Below are 19,987 nucleotides of genomic sequence, written 5' to 3' on the forward strand. Positions count from 1 at the left end.
TGGGTTTTTGAGGATGCCTGGGATAAAACCCAGGGCACTGTGCAGAGGATGGGGAAAGGCATCAAAGTAGAAGGTACGAGTTTGATGTATTTTGGGGGTTCTAACCATCTTCCGTCCTTTCTCTGTATTTATTTTGCTGTATTTTGGGAATTGTCCTTGAACTGACTTTCAAGACAACACTCCTGGGGGCATGAGATTTCCTGCAGACTCTACAGAATGAGTTTGTTTTTCTTTTGCCTTTTTCTACTTCATTGTTTTACATGCCAAGTGCATTTGCAGATAGAACACAGAGTGGCAGTTTTCTAGCAAGATAGTTTCATTACATCCAAAGGCTTGTAATCACAAGCTTTGGTGGGACAGACTATCAAAATGCAGTGTAAATGATGCACACAAATTTTAATGAATTGACCTCTAACTGTAATAAAGGAAAAAGATTAATTACCTTATCCTAGATACTACAAGTTATTTACGTTATGATTTTATATTAATGACTAATAAATTATAGTAAGGGAGGCAAGTTTTTTAAAAAAAATCAACCCACACCATAGGTATCATCTGTACATCTAAATTAAATATATGTTTGAATTAATGAAAGCGTTGTACTAATTTCAACTTTTACCCAGCTAAAAAAATGCAAGGAAAAGGTAAACAATAAATGCTGTCAGAGAAGATCTTTTGTAAAAAAGACAAAACTATACTTTTTTTTTCTTCAATTTTAGAGTTAATATGTGTGCTACAACATAATACACCTTAAGAGGGAAAACAATTTTCTGTATAGCTCTTATCTGCTGAGTATCCAGCTTGTTTGCTTTTTTGAGTTTAACTTGCTGTATAGTACTCTGCTCTCACAGATCCTGAAGTTTCACATACAAATCTGTATATACATTTCTTCCATCATTAGAAAATGCAAATTAAAAAAATGTAGTTTGCCTATCACTTTCTTTTATAGAGTATTGTTACTTGTAAACAATGCTGAGAAACATTAAAATAGTTTTTAATCATTCACGCTTCTTCCATTTTAAAGATAAAATAAAAAGTTCCTACCTTATGTTACAGTTTATACAAATTCTAAAAATGTACGTTAATCTTCAAGAGATTCTAATAAGCACCTTATGTAATGTGAATTACATAATTTCTTAACTAATATGATTTTTTAATTTATTTTTTTTTCTTTTTAAACATACAATTGCATACAGCCTAGAGTAGACAGCATGTTAAAACTTTTTTGTTCTGGTGTTTAAATAAATGCAGTGTGGCATTACCGTGTCTTTGGAAACTTCCAACTAAAATTTGACTGGTTTTGATGTGACAGAAAAGAATGCAACTTTAGCATAGTTTGGGGAACATTGTCAACTAAATGTGGATTGAAAGGAAAAGCATAACTATGTATATTTACATGAAGATCTAAGTTCTAACCAATTATAATAAAAAACAAGTGATTTTTTTTGTTCAGATGTGGCTTTGGATAGCTGTCAAAAAGGTAAAGCTCTTCAAAAATCTACTCCACTTATGGGATTTCTGTAGTTTTCTGCCAATATTCTACATATGTTGTCTAAAACACAAATTATTGCCCTTAACATGAATACGTCCTGGATCTGAATGCCCATTAATCTCTCTCAAACATATTAAATTTATTTTTCCACAGTAATAAAAATAATTATTTGAAAGTCAGGGCTAGAAAAATGGAGGGTAAAAGGAAATATTGCTTAAGTTACAGAAATTCATGTTTTGAGGTGCAGGTCCTGCTCTAAGGCAGAAGAATTAGTGGCTGAGTTACAGATGAAGTTTTTACTTCAATACATTAATATTATAAAAGTAGAGAGAGTAGATAAGGGAGGAAAAAATCATGCTTTTAAAGAGAGTACAAATAGAAAAATGTATAGTTTGTATTTAAAAAAATATGTAATTACCCAGTATCTTGAAATTTGAATCAGTAGCTAGAATGAAACAGAACAAAAAACTTTTGAATGAATTTTTAAGATTCTATTTGTTTTAAAGATGCTACATAAGGATAGGAAAATTTCAGAGGTTTGAGAGGTATGTTGACCTGTGGATAAAAACTGATTCAAACCAGTCTAACATTTTGTATCTGCCCTTTTGTCTTGGAGGAAGAAATGTAAAGTATTCAGTAATCATGTTATATTTGAGGGTACTTTTTTTAGAATCTAGTATCTTATGAAAGCCTAGATAGTGGTGTATGCATTTAGTAAGAGTTTCTATGTTAACATTTTAGCAACCTTCAGCAGAGAAAATATAAACAACTTGCCAATCAGAACACCAGCTGCTAATTTCAGAATTATAGATTTCTTATTTTAAAACAAGTATCCAAAACAGTGTAAAAGGATGAATAATTTAAATGATGTGAAAATATTTCAAATGTTCTGATGCAAAAGAATTGTTTTGCATTCCCAAAGGCTGTGGATGATTTCCAGTATTTTTAAAATTTCCACACCACAGGTTATACAAAACTCGTATAGTAATAATTTTTCCTTTGGTGATATATTTCATAAGAACTTGCAAATAATTTGACCTTTTAGTGTATTTTGCTTTTGTTTATTGTTCCTTTCTTAGTCCTAATACCAGTCTCTAAGGTCTAGGGCTAACTTGTAGAACTTGTTCCTAATGTACTTTCTTTTCTTCCCACCCCAACATACTTTAAGGAATTATGCTGCTGTCACTCATTTGACTGTTGTTATTGCTCATGGGACACTAATGGAAAAAAGATGAGGCTAGCGGAATTCCACTGCATACTGAGACTGTTTCTTAAGCAAAAGTGTCATCAAAACTATTCTGTAGAATCTATAGTAAGAGGAAAGGGGTTTTTTGGGGGGTTTGGTTTTTTTGGTGTTTTTTTGGGGTTTTTTTGTTTGCTTGTTTGTTTTGGTGAGAGCTCAGACAGTTAACAGAACCAGGAGACAGCAAAAAACAGATTTTGTACTTTAACTTATAGTTGCATTAGGAGTTCTCTCCATGCAAATTCCTATTTACTAGTTCATTATTGTTAAATTGTACCAGCCTTCAATTAAGAGATTGCCTTTTGTTCTGTACAGCATGTGTCAATCAAAGCCTTTGAGTCATAGCAGAGTACCTGTGGAGCATATTTAGGTGTATGGATGTTCAGGCAATTCACATACTCAAATAACTGATACAGAATACTTCAACTGTCCTGCAACCTCGAATCCCAGATACCTTACAAAGATCTGAAATTGCATCCATCATTTCTCATATTTCAAAATCGACAAGGCTTTTGGCCTGCATCCTATTACATAAACTCACCAATCTCTCCTCTGGCTGTACAGTCATTACAAGGTGAAGAGATCTGAGTTTCCCTCCAAGACAAGAATGAGGCTAAACTCATTCTTGTCTTGGAGTTTTACAGAAGGCAAGGCAGGAATGAGTTTAGGGTTTGTTTGTGTGTGTGTGTGGATTTTGTTTGTTTGTTTTTCTAGTGGGGTTATTTTAAATAATGCCATCTGGTTCAATTTGGTTTTGCTTTAAGTGCCAACCCTCCATCTTTGAGGTGGTTTCTGTTACCTCAGCAGATGTTTTCCTCAGCATCTGATATACACAGCTAAATAATATGTACAAAATTGACTTTGCATCTGGACTTGGTGAAAACGTGATAGATATTCCTTAGTGCAGTGTTCCCTCATGCCTGGGGTAGTACATTCTTCAAACTGCAATTTGTTTAGGTTAGCACCATTGTATTACTTATGTAGGAGTTCTAAAAATATAACATTCAGATTGTAGCTGTAGGAACAAAATGCTATTTATGAGCATAGCAGAGGCTAGACCTCAAAGGGGAAAATGCATCTACATACTGTCCAATACATAGGAAATGGTTGATGAGAGTGATGTACAGTTAAAGGGTTCAGGAATAAGACAGTCTGATGATACGTGGTGTATCCCCTACTTTAAAAGTGTCTTTTTGTGTGATCTTCCTATGTACTTCAATACCAGATATCTTGAACTTATGTTCAACAGCTGTATTTGAAGGACAGATTTTTCAGAAAAACTTTAGATCCGATTTAGTCCTAACTAAAGCTGATTAAACAGAAAAGAAGTAGTGGCTTTTATCAAAGCGATTAAAATGTACAAGTTTAATTTTTACTACAATGTACAGAACGTAAAAGTAATTTTAGATATTTTTCCAAAAATATCGAATGAGAAGTTGACCAAGATTCCAGTGTTCTCGCCTGCTCTTCTTCTTGCCTTTGTGTCTTGACAAGCGCTGTGTTTCTCTGGATGTCCCTTCTCTTGCATCAGAGTTTTGCAACTGAAAGCAATTCCTTCAAAAGTGTCTGAGTCTAATTTTGTCTGCCATTTGGGAACACATTAAAAATATTTTGAAAATTGGCTTTTTACTTTGATGTCTTAATTGGAGGGATGTCTGTAAGTGTTTGCTTTCTCATCAGTGAATTGTGGTAAAATATGCATATAATTTTGGTTTAATATTTGAATGCTTATAAAGTACTTTGGGATCTAGTTAGTGGCTTTTGAGTAATAACATTACTATTGGACATATGTTAAATAATTTCTCTTTAAAGATAAAATGAGCTAAATGGATGTAAAGCACTAATCAAATTAATTAGGTATACTGTTTCTTTTCTAGTGAACAAACACAAGCCTTGGATTGAGACATCGTACCATGGAATCATAACTGAAAACAATGACACTGTAATTTTGGATCCTCCCCTTGTTGCTTTGGATAAAGATGCACCTGTTCCCTTTGCAGGTAGGAACATACATTAACAGCAGTATTTAAGCTTATGGATTGCATATGAAGTTAATTTGCATTTGTAAGGAATGAATTTGCGGTGCAGAGATAATGTAATCTGAAGGACACATTTAGAGGCTGTATCTGAGTACTCAGGACTTGACCATTGGCCCATAGAGCTTGAAATGAGGTTTCTTGTACAATGAATGTGTGTCCTCATTTGTTGTGAAACAGAAGTGATTATTAACAGCATAATACAGCAGAATTCCACTATCAACATTTTTAAAAAAATTAAAACAGAGGAATTATATAATTAAATTTGAATTTACTTTTATAGAAATGAGTAATTACAATTGCCTAAAGTAATAATGCATAGTTATTTTTGTTTAGTAATAATTTCCTTTAGTAATAACAGCCCCTGCTTTCTCTCTTCCTGTTCCGCTCCCTGGCTATGGACAAACTATGTGACAAATACTTAAAGTTGCTCAAATCTTATAGTACTGTGTTAGTACTTCATACATGTCAAGACTTGGACAGAAAATTCAATGGAAGTTTTGAAGATTTTTGCTCCAATTGCTGTATGATAGATGAATGTCATATAGAAGTTCTTACTTGTATTAAGTCTATTTTTCCTGACACTTATTCTGTCATATTATGAATTCCTTAAGCAGAAAATAGTACTTTTGCATGTCAAGAAAGTTTTCTCTTAAATTCCCTGTTTCATTAAAAATAATATTTGAAGACAAAGGAGAATATTAAGGCTTGATAGCTGTTCTGAAGATTATAAAAAGATGCATTTTTTAAAAACAGATTATATTGCTTAATAATGTATGTCTTTTATAAGGAAAGGAACTAGTGAAGATGAATATCCTCTTGTTCTTGTGGAATACAGTCATGTTCAGTAAGCAGTAAGTCAAAGTACTTGGCACAAACAGTATTTTATAGTATCATGTAAGAATTGTTATTAGCCATTTCCCCCAAAAGCATACACTGGCATAAACTCATACTCTGTAAAACAGGGATTCACGAATGTTTTTTATATATCGAACCTCGTTTTAATATCAAGAGTGGTTTGTCATTCATAGTGCTCCATGGTTCTTGGTTGCACAGAATGCTTTTCTTCTTCAGCCGTATATGCACTGGGGATGTTCAGTGGAGAGGATTCAGCTGAATTTGTCAGAGGTAAAAACATCAAATAACATATACATACGGATACAGCAACCTCAGCATGAAACACTTTTGTCCGCTAATCAGTTCCTGTGACACCAAGTTACTGGCTAATGGAGGCATAGACAGCCTCTCACTGCGAGTAACTAATTATAATCAGGGCAGGTGTACTTTGTACAAAGATGCTCAGGATAAGATGTTCTTAACTCAGTTACTAGTTTTTGAAGCCAAGGAAGAAAGTACTTGTTTCCAAATTACATTTTTTAATGCATTCATCAGGAAGCAACTATATGCTAAAACAAACAAAAAATGTGGAATGAGACAGCTATCTGTAATACATGAGTACGCTTTTTTTCGTATAATGGTAACTTTCACATGCATGTGCAATTCATTCTTCCAGATGTTTGTGGAAAACAGTAATGTAAACTTAGATTAAATTCTTGCTAAACTAAACCTATCTGTGAAATCTTCAGGTACAGTTATTTAGGAATGAAGCTTGATTCCTAGTGAAAAGGTGCTCTTTTCATTTTGGGGGGATTTTTCTGTTACTAGAAATGTTCCATCTCATATTTGCTGCTTCTACTTACATTCCCTTGGGATCCTTACAGGGATGTTAATCACGTGCTTTTTCCACTATTACTTTCACAAACTCTTTGCTGACTGGGGATTTCCTAGCCTGATTATTTTCTTCAGTTTTTACATTGGGACAATTGACATGTTTTTCATGAATTACTGATATACTCTTCTTGCATATATATCATCCTTTGAAATACCAAACTTGCACAGACAGACTGGCTTTTGTGAGAAAGATTACATTAGACAGTTTTAATTTCATTTCTTCATTTATTAATTTGAATTATTTATATTTTAAGAAGTTTTATGGGGTCTAGGAGGGAAAATACTTGGTGTGTGTTCTGTGACATTAATAGTTCATTTCCAGGTAATATTGTACATTTAGCCTCACGATCTGCAATCCAGACATATAATATTATAAAACTGATTGAACCCTTAATTCCCTTGAAGGGCCTGGATTACCTACCTGGAAAAACTTCTATGTGCTTTTTCATTTATTTATTTATTTATTAATTTATTTATTATAAAGACTCTTGCCTATTTAAATTGTTGGAGTAACTTCTTATTTCTGTTTTAAATTTCTGCTTTAATATCATGTAATTTTATTTGGCTTCCTAATATCACTAATTTTATTATAGATCTTTATGGGAAATTCAATTTGTATAATGTATTTAGTAGGAGAAAACTGAAAATAGATATAGCTACAACATTAAAAATATTCAGGAGCTGTACACTTAGTGCTATTGCAATGTGGAATTTCTTCAATGGCCATATTTTGTTTAAGTGTAGAAAACTTATTCTACAGTATAATGTACCAGAGAATTAGAGCTCCCATAGTTCCTTCCCCATCACCCTATTAATGTTTTCAGTATTTTGTCCAACTATTGCAAAAAAAATAATATTAAATTTATAGTCGTTTGAAAGATTTTCCATGATCTTTTTATAAGTGGGCCCAGTATCCAGAATATATCAGGGTAGTTTCTGACCTGTGCTTAGCTATCCTTGAACAAGCTTTATTAAGACTAAATGCACATGGTTTCTTCCTCTTGGTGTTGCAATAGCTTACCGGCAGTTTGTTGGCTGGCAGAATGTAGATGTCTTTTTCAATAGTATCAGGGTGTATTTGTCTTTAAAAAAAACCAAAACAAACCACCCCATGAAACAACACAACAACCCCTCCAACAAATCAAAAGAGAAACCAAATCCCAAACCAAACAAAAAAGCCCCCTACCCAGTTGCTATATATCCTTTCAGTTTTCATATGGGCATAAGTCCCATAGAAACAAAATTGAGCTTAACAGAAAGAAAACTCTCAAGTTAACCACCAGGTTGATCTTCCTGGGGAATACCTGTATAGCTACATAGCTAGATGATACGTGGACACTGTAATGTTCTAGTTGTCTTAATTTGTTCCTTTTTAAGTGCTTGTCTTCCATCAGTGATAGGCTGAGGAAAATTTACAGGTTTTATCATTGAAAGGAGTGACAGATCATGGTAGGTGAAAAGCACAATTATTTCATACATTTATTTAGTAATTTATACCTATTTATTCCATATTTATTTCTATAGCTTGCTAGTGAAGGTGTAGTCCTTTTGGAACCATGATTAACTTGTGGAAGTAAGGGTAGGTAGTCCTTATGTTTATGGCCAAGGCAAGGAGATCTTCAGAAAGGAGGTGCAGTAGAGGCGAACCAGAAAATATATCATGTCAAAACGAGTGTGCTGGGGCCATGCATTGGAGAGTATAAACCTCACTGAGTTTTTGTCTCCAAATTGTCTGCATTATGCTTTATAAAACAAAGTTAGTGTTGAAGTCTGGGATATCTGTAGATAGGCTAGCACAGTGGTCGCTAGGGTTATAATGATGACAGGACGTGCACTACTATAACAGATACCATCAGATAATGAGATTCCACTGTTCCTTCCATGCATGAAAGCACAGGTATGCTGTACAGCCCTGTCTTAAAGGAACCAGAAAGGACTGTTTGTATCGCTCACTGTCACAGCTCCGAGTTCGGAGCAAGAGGAGCCTGGAAGGTGGTGCAGGTTTTCCAGCTCTGAGCTGTGTATTATCGGGGATGCTTTGAGCAACATACATATCACCTTGTTTCTGTTGATTTCCCTAGTGCACAGGTAGTTTATGCATTTCATATTTTTCACCTGAGCAAATAATCTTTCACCTAATAACTACTTTGTTACTAAGCACAAAAGCAGAACTAAGCTATTCAAAGACATTTTGTATTCATCAATGATTCTTATCTGTCCTCCTTTGATTTGTTTTCTATACTCATTCTCATGTTCTTGTTTTTTTTTAGTTTGAATGTTAGTTGTGGCATAGACCTACTCTAAACTATAAACAATATTTTTGTTTTCTCTTCTGGAAACTTTAACATTGTTCTTAATACCTGTGCCTTTTTTCCTCTTCATGGCTACTAAAGTAAGTCTTTTATTAATGGTCTTGTCAGCCCCTTCTAGTAGTACACGCGTTATGGTGCATGTCAAACCTCTGTTCATGGAGTGGTCACAAGACAAAATGACTGTAATCTGTACTTTTTTTCCCACCTCTGTCTAATGTTTAAAATCAAGGGCGATGACAGGAGAAAAAGAAATCTGTGCAGTTGCCCTCTCTACAGGTCTGTGTTTCCAGGGAGGACTAATGAGAGACTAACCAGGACTAAATGTGCCTGTGAAAATGCTGGCTGTCAAATGTGATCAGCCTATTTCATAACTGGAGCATGAAGACTTTCACAAGATTGCAACAAATGGTCTTTGGTGTCTCTTTATCTTCTGAATTTATTGTGAATTGTGCAATAACTGAAGTATATGTAAAATCCTGGTTCTTAAAATTATGGTATGCACATACTCACTTTTTTTCATGCAAGTACATTTTTCAGATCCCTAGTTTTGAAGGAAAGCTTGAAAATACCATCACAAATGGTTAAGTGTTAGAAATTAATATAAGTAGTTTTCCAAACTTGTTTTTTCAATCCCTTCAAGAAAGGGATTTTTACACACTGGTGTTGACATGATCTGATCTTTAAAATAACTAGACTCACCACAGCAGCCTGGAGCCTTTTGCAGGATGTCACTGAAAAAAACCCAACCAACGAATGAACCCCAAGCCCCCAAAACCATGAAGAAACTGCAAGTCCTATAAAAATAGGTTGAGCCTTCCATCCTCTTGCAACAGTATTGTGTAGGTGCAGTATGGGCTTATTATCTAATTTAGGGAAATCAAGTGGAGGAATCTCTCTTTAAAAAAAAAAAAAAAATCCACCCAAAAGAAGGAATGTAACTTTAATTAGACTTGCACCAACCTGCATGGTCAGCCATACCAGAGTCAGCTATCACACACTGGTTATGAGGCTGGAAATCACTTCAAGGATTTGCCTTTCAGGCTTACGAGTGGTTTGGCTAGAGACAAGGTGGGATCAACTGAATCAATTTGACAGTGTTCTGTTTCCGTGAAAGCAAGAAGCCCTCACAAAATGCTGTAGGATTTTGGAAGGCTATTTGGAAAGGACATCTGTCTGCATTTTAATAACAGCAACTCCATTTCATCAGCAATGTTGTGCAAAAACAGATCTGAAAGGAACGTCAGGATGTCTCCAGTCCATCCTCCTGCCCAAGGCAGGACCCATTGTACCTGTGTCATTCCTGATAAATAGTTTTCTGTCCTAGTCTTAAAGATCTATAGTGACAGAGATGCAACAGCTTCCCTGGGCAATCTATTCCGTGCTTCACCATACTCAGTGTTTTTCATGATGCTTAAACAGAACTTTCTGTACCACAATTTTAGCCCGTTAATTTTTGTCCTATCCACCGTGGCTAGGCAGAGCGGATTATTCCCATTCTTTTTTGCAGCAACAACTTTTTATGTTACTCCGTAAAAGCACTGTGAGCATGGTGGTGGTGGGGTGCTGCAGCTATCCATTGTGTTACTGATACAGACATGAAACAGAGAAATAGGAGGTAACTTTCGGAACGATGAGATGATGAATGCCCTTTTCACCTTGAAACTGAAGAGCCTGACTTTTTACTATGTCACCATTATTAGGCTGATACACTTGCATTTGAGTGCAATGTGTTCCAAGGTTAAACTGGATAATTTTACCACAGTGAGTTGGGCCCATTAAGTCTTAAGCTGTTTTTATGCTCTTGATAGATTTACAGATATCCTTTTTTGAAAAGGTCAGATATGTGTCTTCTGTGCTCCACATAGACGGGTACCATGTATCTCAGAAGCAGTTGCAAATCAGACTTCCTTTGCAGATGGAGTCTCAATCTCTGACTATGTTTTTGCTGTACTAAAACCACTGTGAAGGATAAGGAGATAATAAAACCAGCCAAGAAGGATGTCTGAATATTTACTAAACTACATGCTGCATCCACAAACTCTCCCAAATCATCTTTGTTATTTTAGCAGTTCAGAGGAGCATGTATTCTCAGCTGCACCACAGCAAATCTGGTAGTTGTCAGTCCACTTACACCCAGGGGCTGAACACAGAATCCCATTTCTCTGCTTGAAAGTGTGAAGCTGGCTAGCCTTCTTGTTTGTTTGTTTTTATTGATAAGCTGTGGCATTAATAACATAAACAATCTTTTTGGTACAACACTAAAAATACAGAAATAATTTTTCAATTTGTGACTCTGAATACTATCATTTTTAACTCACTGTCAGCCAGACTTTAAACATGCTGTCAGTTTATCATGCCCAGAATTCATTGGTGTTAAATATTTCACTGTGAAAATGATGCATGATCAAAAAATTTGAACTGTAAGTGAAGCCATGAACTATTGCAGATGTTTATAACAAATCACCTGCTGATTTTTTTAAGCTTCTATTTTTGAATTTAATTAATGTAGCTTAAGTAGTTAAGACTGTAGCCTTTAAAGGAAAAAAAAAAAAAAGAGAGAGAGAGAGAATCTTGGTGGTCATAGCCTGAGGTAGAATAAAAGATTGGCAATAGCACTATCGATTCCAGAGGTGCTGGTTTTGACCTAAGGGGTGCTGCTTATCGTTCAGTAAAGCTAGAGTGATAAATGCTTAGGCTTCAGATGAAGAATGCACAAAAAAAATCTCTCTGACAGTGACCTCTGTTGGTCAGTCCCTGAAGTTCAGAGATGAGAGGTTTGAGGGTTTGTTGGTTTCTTTTTTTGTTCTTGAAGTTTTTGCCAATTAAATTTGATCACTATTCTTTGTCGTTTTGACAGTAGTGAAATAAAAACAGGCAACATTAATGTCTTGAAAGAAGACTAAAAGGTTCACGAATTCAGACTGTTCTAATAGAGCTTTTAGTAGCTGCTGAGTGGTCTGTCATTGCAGGAGTAAGTGGTTAGAAAAATTAAACTTTAATGCATGGACAGTGAATGTCAGTTGCTTCTGGCAGACAAAACCAATAATGAATGAGAACATTGAGATAAACTTTATTACACCTAAGTATGCTGAATTACTTGAAGCCAGAAAGAAGCAAGTAACCAACTAAGTATGGTTTGATGATATTCTCTTGGGCTTTTAGACAACCTATGGAAAATATTGATATGAAATAAAGTGGAATAGTTATGAATAGTTATCTTTATAAATAAGACTTGATCTGTGGAAAATTATGGCAAGATATTACTGTGGATGTGCAAACATACACATGAGGACAGGAACAGAATTTGGCATTTTATTGTGCTGAAGTATCAAACTAAATGACTACTTAATTAAAAAAATGATTAATTAAACAGGTTATAACTGAAGTTGCCAGGAAAATAGTGTCAGTTGTTAAACTTCTGGGCTGTTCAGAACACTAGAGATAAATCTAAATGGGAAGCACTGGAGTTGCTAAGCCTGCCGGTCCCAAAATTGGTAGCTGCTATTACGCTCTGACTATGGATGTAGATTTTGTCATACACCTTCTTCGAAACTAATGAAGCCTTGCCATATGAGTACCATTACATTTAATAAAAAAATTTTAACAACTTGTTAATGTTGTTATCAGAACTAGGGCTGGCAATAGCTAGACGATCCAGTAAAACAAAGCCTTCTACAAACCCCCAAAACATCAGTGTACAGAATTGTTCCGTTCAAAGTAGCAAAGATATGTGCCGAATTTAAACTAATTGTATTATAGGAATTATTGTTATGCAGCAGCCCTGTCCGTAACAGGGGAAACAGATGTGGCTTTCTTGGACTTTCCTGCTAGTCTGCTAAAAACCTTCAGCTTCACCTCTAAGATCCTAATTGGTGTGAAACCTGGAAATGCAATATAGAGTCATTGATGATTCTGGAAAACAGTTTTTTCATTTGAACTGAATCCAGAATCAAGTAAAAAACCCAAATGAAACCAAATGCAATAATGTAGGAATGATAAACTCTTTTACTTAACCAGATCTAATTATATCAAGCAAATTTTACAGGAAATTTAAAAAAAAAAAAAGTCTGTGCTTTCCTATTTTATTCTTTGAAATTATGCTGTTAGTCATAAGAATGTTATGGTTCTGACCTCAAAAATATTTTACTTTTTGTAAGAATTGGTCATGAATTTTAATGCAAGTTTGTTTCTTCAGGGATCGTTGAAGGTGAACATGAATTTTACTTTTACTTGCAAAGTTAAGTATTCATCCAGGAACAATCAAATTTTTTCTAAATGCTTTTGCTAATGCTTCAGTTAGGGAATTTCAAAGATTGTTCTAAATATTACTTGTCTACTTATTAATAAATACTTATGTGACTATTAGAAAGTGAAATAAAAGCGTCAATAGATGGGTTTGATTCATCAACAATTCTTAATTGATAAAAATCTTAGTGCTGTATCTCAATAAACTCTAGTGAAGTTAATACAGGCTATGTAAAGCATTGCTAATAAACACCTTTTTAGAAACATTTCTAAGAGATGGCAAGTCTTGAATCAGTAGAACTAAACTCAGTGATGCTGTAGTAATTTGTCCCATGTGCTGACTGTCCATCATGTGAGGACATAGCTGCATAGAATGACACCAAGCAATGTGATTATCCAGTTGTATTCACGTATATTTTATGCTGTGAACAATGTATCTGAATCTACAGTTGAAATATGAAGTGATTTATTTCAATGAACTATGTCCAGTACTTTTTTATTTTCAAGAAAATATTTTAAAAGCTGCAGGAAGTGATTATTTTTTTTTTTTTGAGGTACTATTTTAACATTTTTTTTTCTGCAATGGAATATTTTGGAGTGAATTAAGACTGTAATTTGTTTTTGAGATGTAATTTTTGCTATGTAGTTAAGCATGGATTCTATGCACTTCAGTAGTTCTCTAAAATCAGTGATGTTTCCTTAGGTTTGAACAGGCTCATATCTTCTGAAAATTAGAGCTTGCCAAATATGTGTAAGCAAGTGAAAAATATAACAAAACCCTGCTGGAGTTAGACCTCTTTGTCATTATGCTTGCAGTGAAAATCATATTGGCTTAAGTTCTTACAATTTCAGGTACAAATAAGCATTTTTAAACATTTATTGATATAAATTGAATTATTTGAAAAATTATGACAGCAGGCATAACTGAAAGGCATAAAGCTGGCCAGTGAAGAGGTTGAAACAAGCAAGAATGATACCACTGTTACTTTTTTTTTCCTTGTTGCATATTTTGTTTCTTTTCATTATTTGGTATTCAAGTGGTAAACTTGACCTGTCCATTTTTGCTTACAAGGGTATGGCTACCTGGGAATTCAAAATCTGTGGCCATCTTTATTTCCAGTACTACAGTATCATAAAGGACTCTCAGAGGGCGGGCTGAGAAGTGGTGTGAGGACCCAAGTGAAGAGATAAACTATTCTGATTCATATAGTACAGCTTCCACTTTAATATCTCTCTTCACACTTTCATTCCTGCCATGGTCTGTCCATTAATTCAATTACGTCTATCTCCTTCACATAAATATTTCCTTCTTTGTGTATGTTCCTATGTTTTTCATATTCTTAGGTGAAGGATGATGAATTTAAAAAAAAAATAATTGTAAAGGCATGAAGTGTTATTTATGCAGACTTAGAAAATAATTTATAAAACCATGCAGTGTTAATAAAATAACACGTGGACTTGGGATTTTCACCACTTAGAATTTTAGTGCAACAAAATTGGCACTACAAGATTCCAGTTTGCTTTAAAAATAAAATCAATAGGCTAAATTAGTTGGGAAAATGGCATGTTAGTATGTATTACTCAGAATGGAACTACTTGAGTTAGTGTAAAGCAGCAGGGACACATCGTTTGGTTGAATTGGTTTCTAAATATTAAAACCATTTTAAAAGAACAGCCTAAATAGGTAATTAGGTACTCTTTAGAGTTCCTTTTGCTTATTGGTCAGCTTATTATCTTATGGAAAGAATAGTTGAGAAACCCCACTTTCCTTTAAATCTGCTACTTTCCACTCACAGTTGAAAAAAAGTTATTTTTCTGGACTAGAATAAACTCTCTTCAATAGCTTGTAAGTGCTATTGCTCCCTTTGCTTGCTATGGCAGCCTAAAAATGCATGTGATACTACTTATATGAAGCAAGAGGGGGAAGGAGAATATAAAGAATTCAAACTCTGGATGGGGTTTAGGGCATTGATTTTCTACTCAATTCTCCTGCTTGTGGCTGTGTGAAATGGATCAAACCAATTTGTTCTCTTGGCCTAGGGTTTCCTCCACTGTCCTTTTTTCTGTGTGTTTAGACTATATATATATAAAAAAATCTTCTAAGTGCTTTTAACTCAATGACTATGCAGCACTGAACACATTTTGCTTGTGCAACACCAAGCACAAGGAGGATTTGCTGTTCTCAGTTGTCGCTATTTTCTATTTCACAATCTTCTATGATATAGGTATGTTTACAGAAGATGCAACAATTAGATTAGTGTGGATCTTGAACCTGAGCTAGAGATATACATCAATATGGTTACACAGTGATGAAAACACAACACATGATGTAAAGAGATGCATAGAGAAATGTCACTGGGATATTGTGAGTGGTACTGATCCCACTGAGATACAGTGATGTAGCAAGAAGTTGAGAGAAATATTGTAAGAATTTGCTGGGTTTTCTAAGGATACATATTGAGAACATGGCTAATATAATATCTAGGTTTTGCTGGGCTTTCATTCCACGGGAATTTTTTTATAGCAGGCTTCAAGGGACTTAAAAATTAATTACCTGCGTTTTCAGATATCTGCTAATCCAGACAGGCTGGATGGCTTTGATGTAGCTACAGCATGTGGAAATACCAGACATAGTCAAGTACATCTGATATGCTCAGTTGTCAGGTTCCTTATTTCAGCTGTTACACAGTCACCTTTACTCTTCATGTGCTTGGCATGAGAAGGAGCTTGGCAGAAAGGAGGTGTATGTTGCTTTTTTTTTGCCCTAAATGATTACTCCATTATTTTTTGTGGTATTGCATCTCACATTTACTGTCTGTATAAAAGACACTTCAAGTTGGTTTAAAAAACAAACAAAGTTATTCTCTCATTAGATGTTCTGCTACAGAAAATAGATACCCATTTCATTCAGGTAATTGGCCTTTGCAGGTAAAATAGAGTAGATAACTAGACCCTTGAGGTGAGACTTGCTTTTCTCTTTTACTAATTTTGTGTTTTGAAGCTTTGTTTTTTTGTAGGCTGTCCTATTTATTCTACCTTTATTGAATGAAATAAATTCTGCAACTGCACTGTGCAAATTTAGTGCAACATGAAATTCAAGGAACAGAGACAAAATGGAAGTCAATTCATTGCTATAGTAATCACAATTTAGCCATAATTTGCAAAGTAGATACTAAATATTAATACACAGAAACAAATGGGCCTGCTTTAATATAAAAGTCATCACAGTGAGACTGGTCAGTATTGCCGTGAGGAGAAGGTGAGGGAACTGGACTTGTTCAGCCTGGAGAATAGACATTTTGGGGGGGGAACAAGGCAGTAGCCCCCCAACACCTATGAGGAGGGGATTGAGAAGATGGAGCCAGGCTCTTCATGGTGGGAGGAGGAGAGACAACAGATAAGAATTGAAACTAGAGGTTCAGACTGCACATAAGGCAGAACTTTTTCACTAGGACAGTCAAAGATTGGACCAGGATGCTGAGAGAATGAGTCACCTCCGCTGTTTTCAAGACCCAACTGGATTAATCCCTGACTAACCTGAGTTCACAGCTGCCCCTGCTTTGAGCAGGACATTGGCCCAGAAAACTGAGGTCTCTTCTAGCCTGAATTGTCCTATAATCCTCTGATTTTATGATGTTTAGATGTTTCTTTCAGAAGTTAAATTGCTAAAGAGGCAGTGGGTGGGAGGACACATGAGCTTTTTGTATTGCTGTATCAGAAAGATAGCATTCTCACTTTCTATGGATTTGAGGAGGATGCAGAATTAGCAATGGCAAGGCCACTTGATAAGGGAAAGGAAACAGAGGATCTCTGTAGCAATGACCTGGCTGAAGTCAGCTAGAAATGTTCTTTATCTGCATATTTATTCTCAACTGAGTGAGAGAGGAGAAGAGGCTTCACTGTTTAGTTGTAAGCCTTGCTTTTATATTAGACTGATACTTTTATTTCAAAATAAATTCTTTTTAAAAAGGATCCTCAGCTTTTTATATAAACTGTTCTTTTTACTCTTAACTACTATGGCCATGTAGAATACGCACAAAACTGGAGGCCTACAAAATATTAGTTATAAATAAAAATTCCTAACACCAATTGTTTAACTTTATATGACTACTGGGCCATAAATGCTCTTTATGTGTCTTCTGCTCATATAAAATTCCGAAGAAAGTACATTGAAGATACTTGACAGCAGATTGGCGCTTATAGTTCACTGTTATAGCAAAATGACCAGATAGTATTGAATGAACACCTTGGCAGTGGTTCATATCCAGACCATATTATCTTGTATAGCAGTTCTGTGTTAACTGTAATTACGTAATAGTCATGAAAGGCCACGTGTCCTTTGTGAACCTTGACAGCATATATCAAGTATTTCTTTGTCATTCTCTCAGTGGTTTTTTTAGAGAGTGTATCAAAAATAAATAGACACTAATATCAGACCTCTCTTAGTATTTTTAAATATGACAGTTTGATATAGGCAATTAATACAGTTAGACATGCTAAAACATTTAAAATGTAGTCTTTAATAGTTGAATACCACTTTAAGAAGAAGCTGTATTGTCTGTCCTTGATTCATTTGGAGACTTTGTCTCTCAGTGGGACTTAATTTTCTGGTTAATTGTTCTTGTGAACAAATTTTTGGAGTAGAGTTTGTGAGAGAGACTAGTAGGGGTTCAAATTTGTCATGTTTTGGACATCTGTCTGTGTTTTAGGTTAATTACAATATATTAATTTACTTTTAATTTTAAACAGTTTTTTTAAAAGATTTTATTAGTAGATATAATGGACTTTTTACTGTATGTACTGTCCCTTCTGGCTTTTTTATGTTCCTTTGATCTTCAAATATTATAGAAGATTAGGTGACAGAAGAGCAGAAGTTAAAAACAAAACAAAACCAACAACCCAAAAGACCTGCAAAACAAAAACCAAACCCCAAACAACCTTGATAAGCTTACAGCTGGGACTATAACTTGATTTGTTATGTTGTTATCTTTTGCAATCAAAAGCAGAAAGAAAAAAAATGAAGCTTTTTACTTCAGTCATAATGCTATCTAAAATTGTACAAGTAAAATTACATAACACTTAAGATACCTTCCTGAGTTAATTGTGTCAAAGTATGCTGGCAAGGAATATTAATTTAGTACCAAATCTAATATATTTTTAATTGAAAAAAACAACCCCCAACCAAAAGAACAGCACAATTAGAAATATCTAACCTTGTTCTGGATATCTGGAGAGTCTCTTAGTATCTTCACTGATTGGTTTCTTTGCCAGTGACACTAGACTAGCGCACAGGAATTTTGTGCAGTGATTTGGAAACAACCACTCCATGTATAAGTGAAGCCTGATGCTTCTGTATTAAGTGGATCAGGTCTTTATATTATTTTAAATGTTCTCTGATGTCAGGATGCCTCTTGTTTCTCAGACTGAAGGGCAATGTAGAGAGGACCTTTCATGGGTTAGAACTTAACCAGTCTTTGGGCAATGGGGCTTTGAAAACAGCTGGGTGGTGAAGGCGGGCTTTTGACAGTTTCTGTGAAGAGCTACCTAAAATTGAATGTTCTGGTTACTCAGCATTGTTTTAAGAAAGGTGAACTGGATTGAGAAAAGATATGCGTTGGTTCTGGAGACATTGGGAATTTGAGTTAAGATTACATGTTTTCGTGAACTAGCTACCACTGTCTAACTATATGAAATTGATAGTATAGCTTGCATGGAGAAGTAAGAAGATTGGGGTCAAAATTATCTGAGTTATTTGTAAAATTAAAAAAAAAAAAGCATTTAAAATTAAATTGCTTGTAGAATACTTTAAACTACAGGAGAAAAATGGTTTGTTGTTCACATCTGACATTGATGTGGCAATTCTCTTGTAATTGATAAATTATTGCCATACTACCAAGTCATCAAATGTTCCTGTGACTTTCTGTGTTCCTTTTTTAAAGGAACATAGCTCCTAAGTACATTATTGCAAAAAAATAATTTATTCTATTCTATTTAAGACTAGCTCCCCACTGATCATAATCCTCAGCTGTCTTCCATGTGGTTCTTGTTTAGCCTTCAAGGAAACTAGATGGAGATTTGTCTTTACAATTTATTTTGTGCCAATAATTAGCCCATTTTAATGTGCAAATGTCCTTAGTTACCCTGTAGTGGACAGAAATCTAGAATAAAGCTACTTACCCAGTTAGTCACTTGTATGTTTCTGTATTATGTATCATTGCTGCTATTTGGAGCAAGTAAAACATTGCATTAGTGCTCTGCCATTAGAAAGAAATGAAAGACAGCAGGGTTACAGCAAGCCTGCATATGCCATCAGAAGGATCTGTATCTGCCAGACTGCCCCTGGCAATGGATCAGATTATTCTGAGTAAAAACACGTGATTATGTGTAGCTCTTATAAGATATTTTTCTTGTAGTTCTATCTATATTTTATATAGTTAACATGCATGGAACATTTAGGTTTTAATAAAAATTTATAAAAGTCAAACAGGGTTTTAGAAATGTTTTGGAAATGCTTGATTAAGCAGGGATAGACACAAATGTTAAGAACAAATATATATTTCTCCTGCTTCGAGTCAGTAGCGATTCACATTAAAACTAGTCTGTTTATTTACCTGAAAGGCTCTACTGCAAGACACAGACAAAAGTGTTTTGTATGAAGAGTGTAGAAGTTAGAAGGAAACATCCATGCAAGTTTTCTGTATATCATGATTCTTATTACAAAGTCATTTTATATTGGGGGATAATTATGCATTCAAAGTAAATATGGTAACCTTTCCTCTGCAATATTACTGCATAAGCAATAACATAACCTAAAGCTTTGTTAAACCAGATGAATTTATTATAAACTGGTAAAATAAGGACCTAGGAGTTTGACTCAGGAATAACACCCTGCACACGTCAGACGTCTTTCAGGCAGGAAACTCCTTAC

At 34.8% G+C, this 19,987-nt stretch overlaps 1 protein-coding gene across 3 annotated transcripts in view; it reads left to right on the forward strand.

The window, feature by feature from the left end:
* CLSTN2 (calsyntenin 2) overlaps nt 1–19,987 on the forward strand; it is a 386,924-nt gene that overhangs the window by 156,577 nt on the left and 210,360 nt on the right. For all 3 annotated transcript variants that reach the window (XM_075760965.1, XM_075760964.1, XM_075760966.1), the window contains exon 2: nt 4,613–4,735. In XM_075760965.1, coding sequence (XP_075617080.1) covers nt 4,613–4,735 — 123 coding nt within the window. The remainder of the gene's footprint in view (nt 1–4,612; nt 4,736–19,987) is intronic.

Source organism: Balearica regulorum, chromosome 9 (assembly GCF_011004875.1).
Source record: "Balearica regulorum gibbericeps isolate bBalReg1 chromosome 9, bBalReg1.pri, whole genome shotgun sequence".
Taxonomy (NCBI): domain Eukaryota; kingdom Metazoa; phylum Chordata; class Aves; order Gruiformes; family Gruidae; genus Balearica; species Balearica regulorum.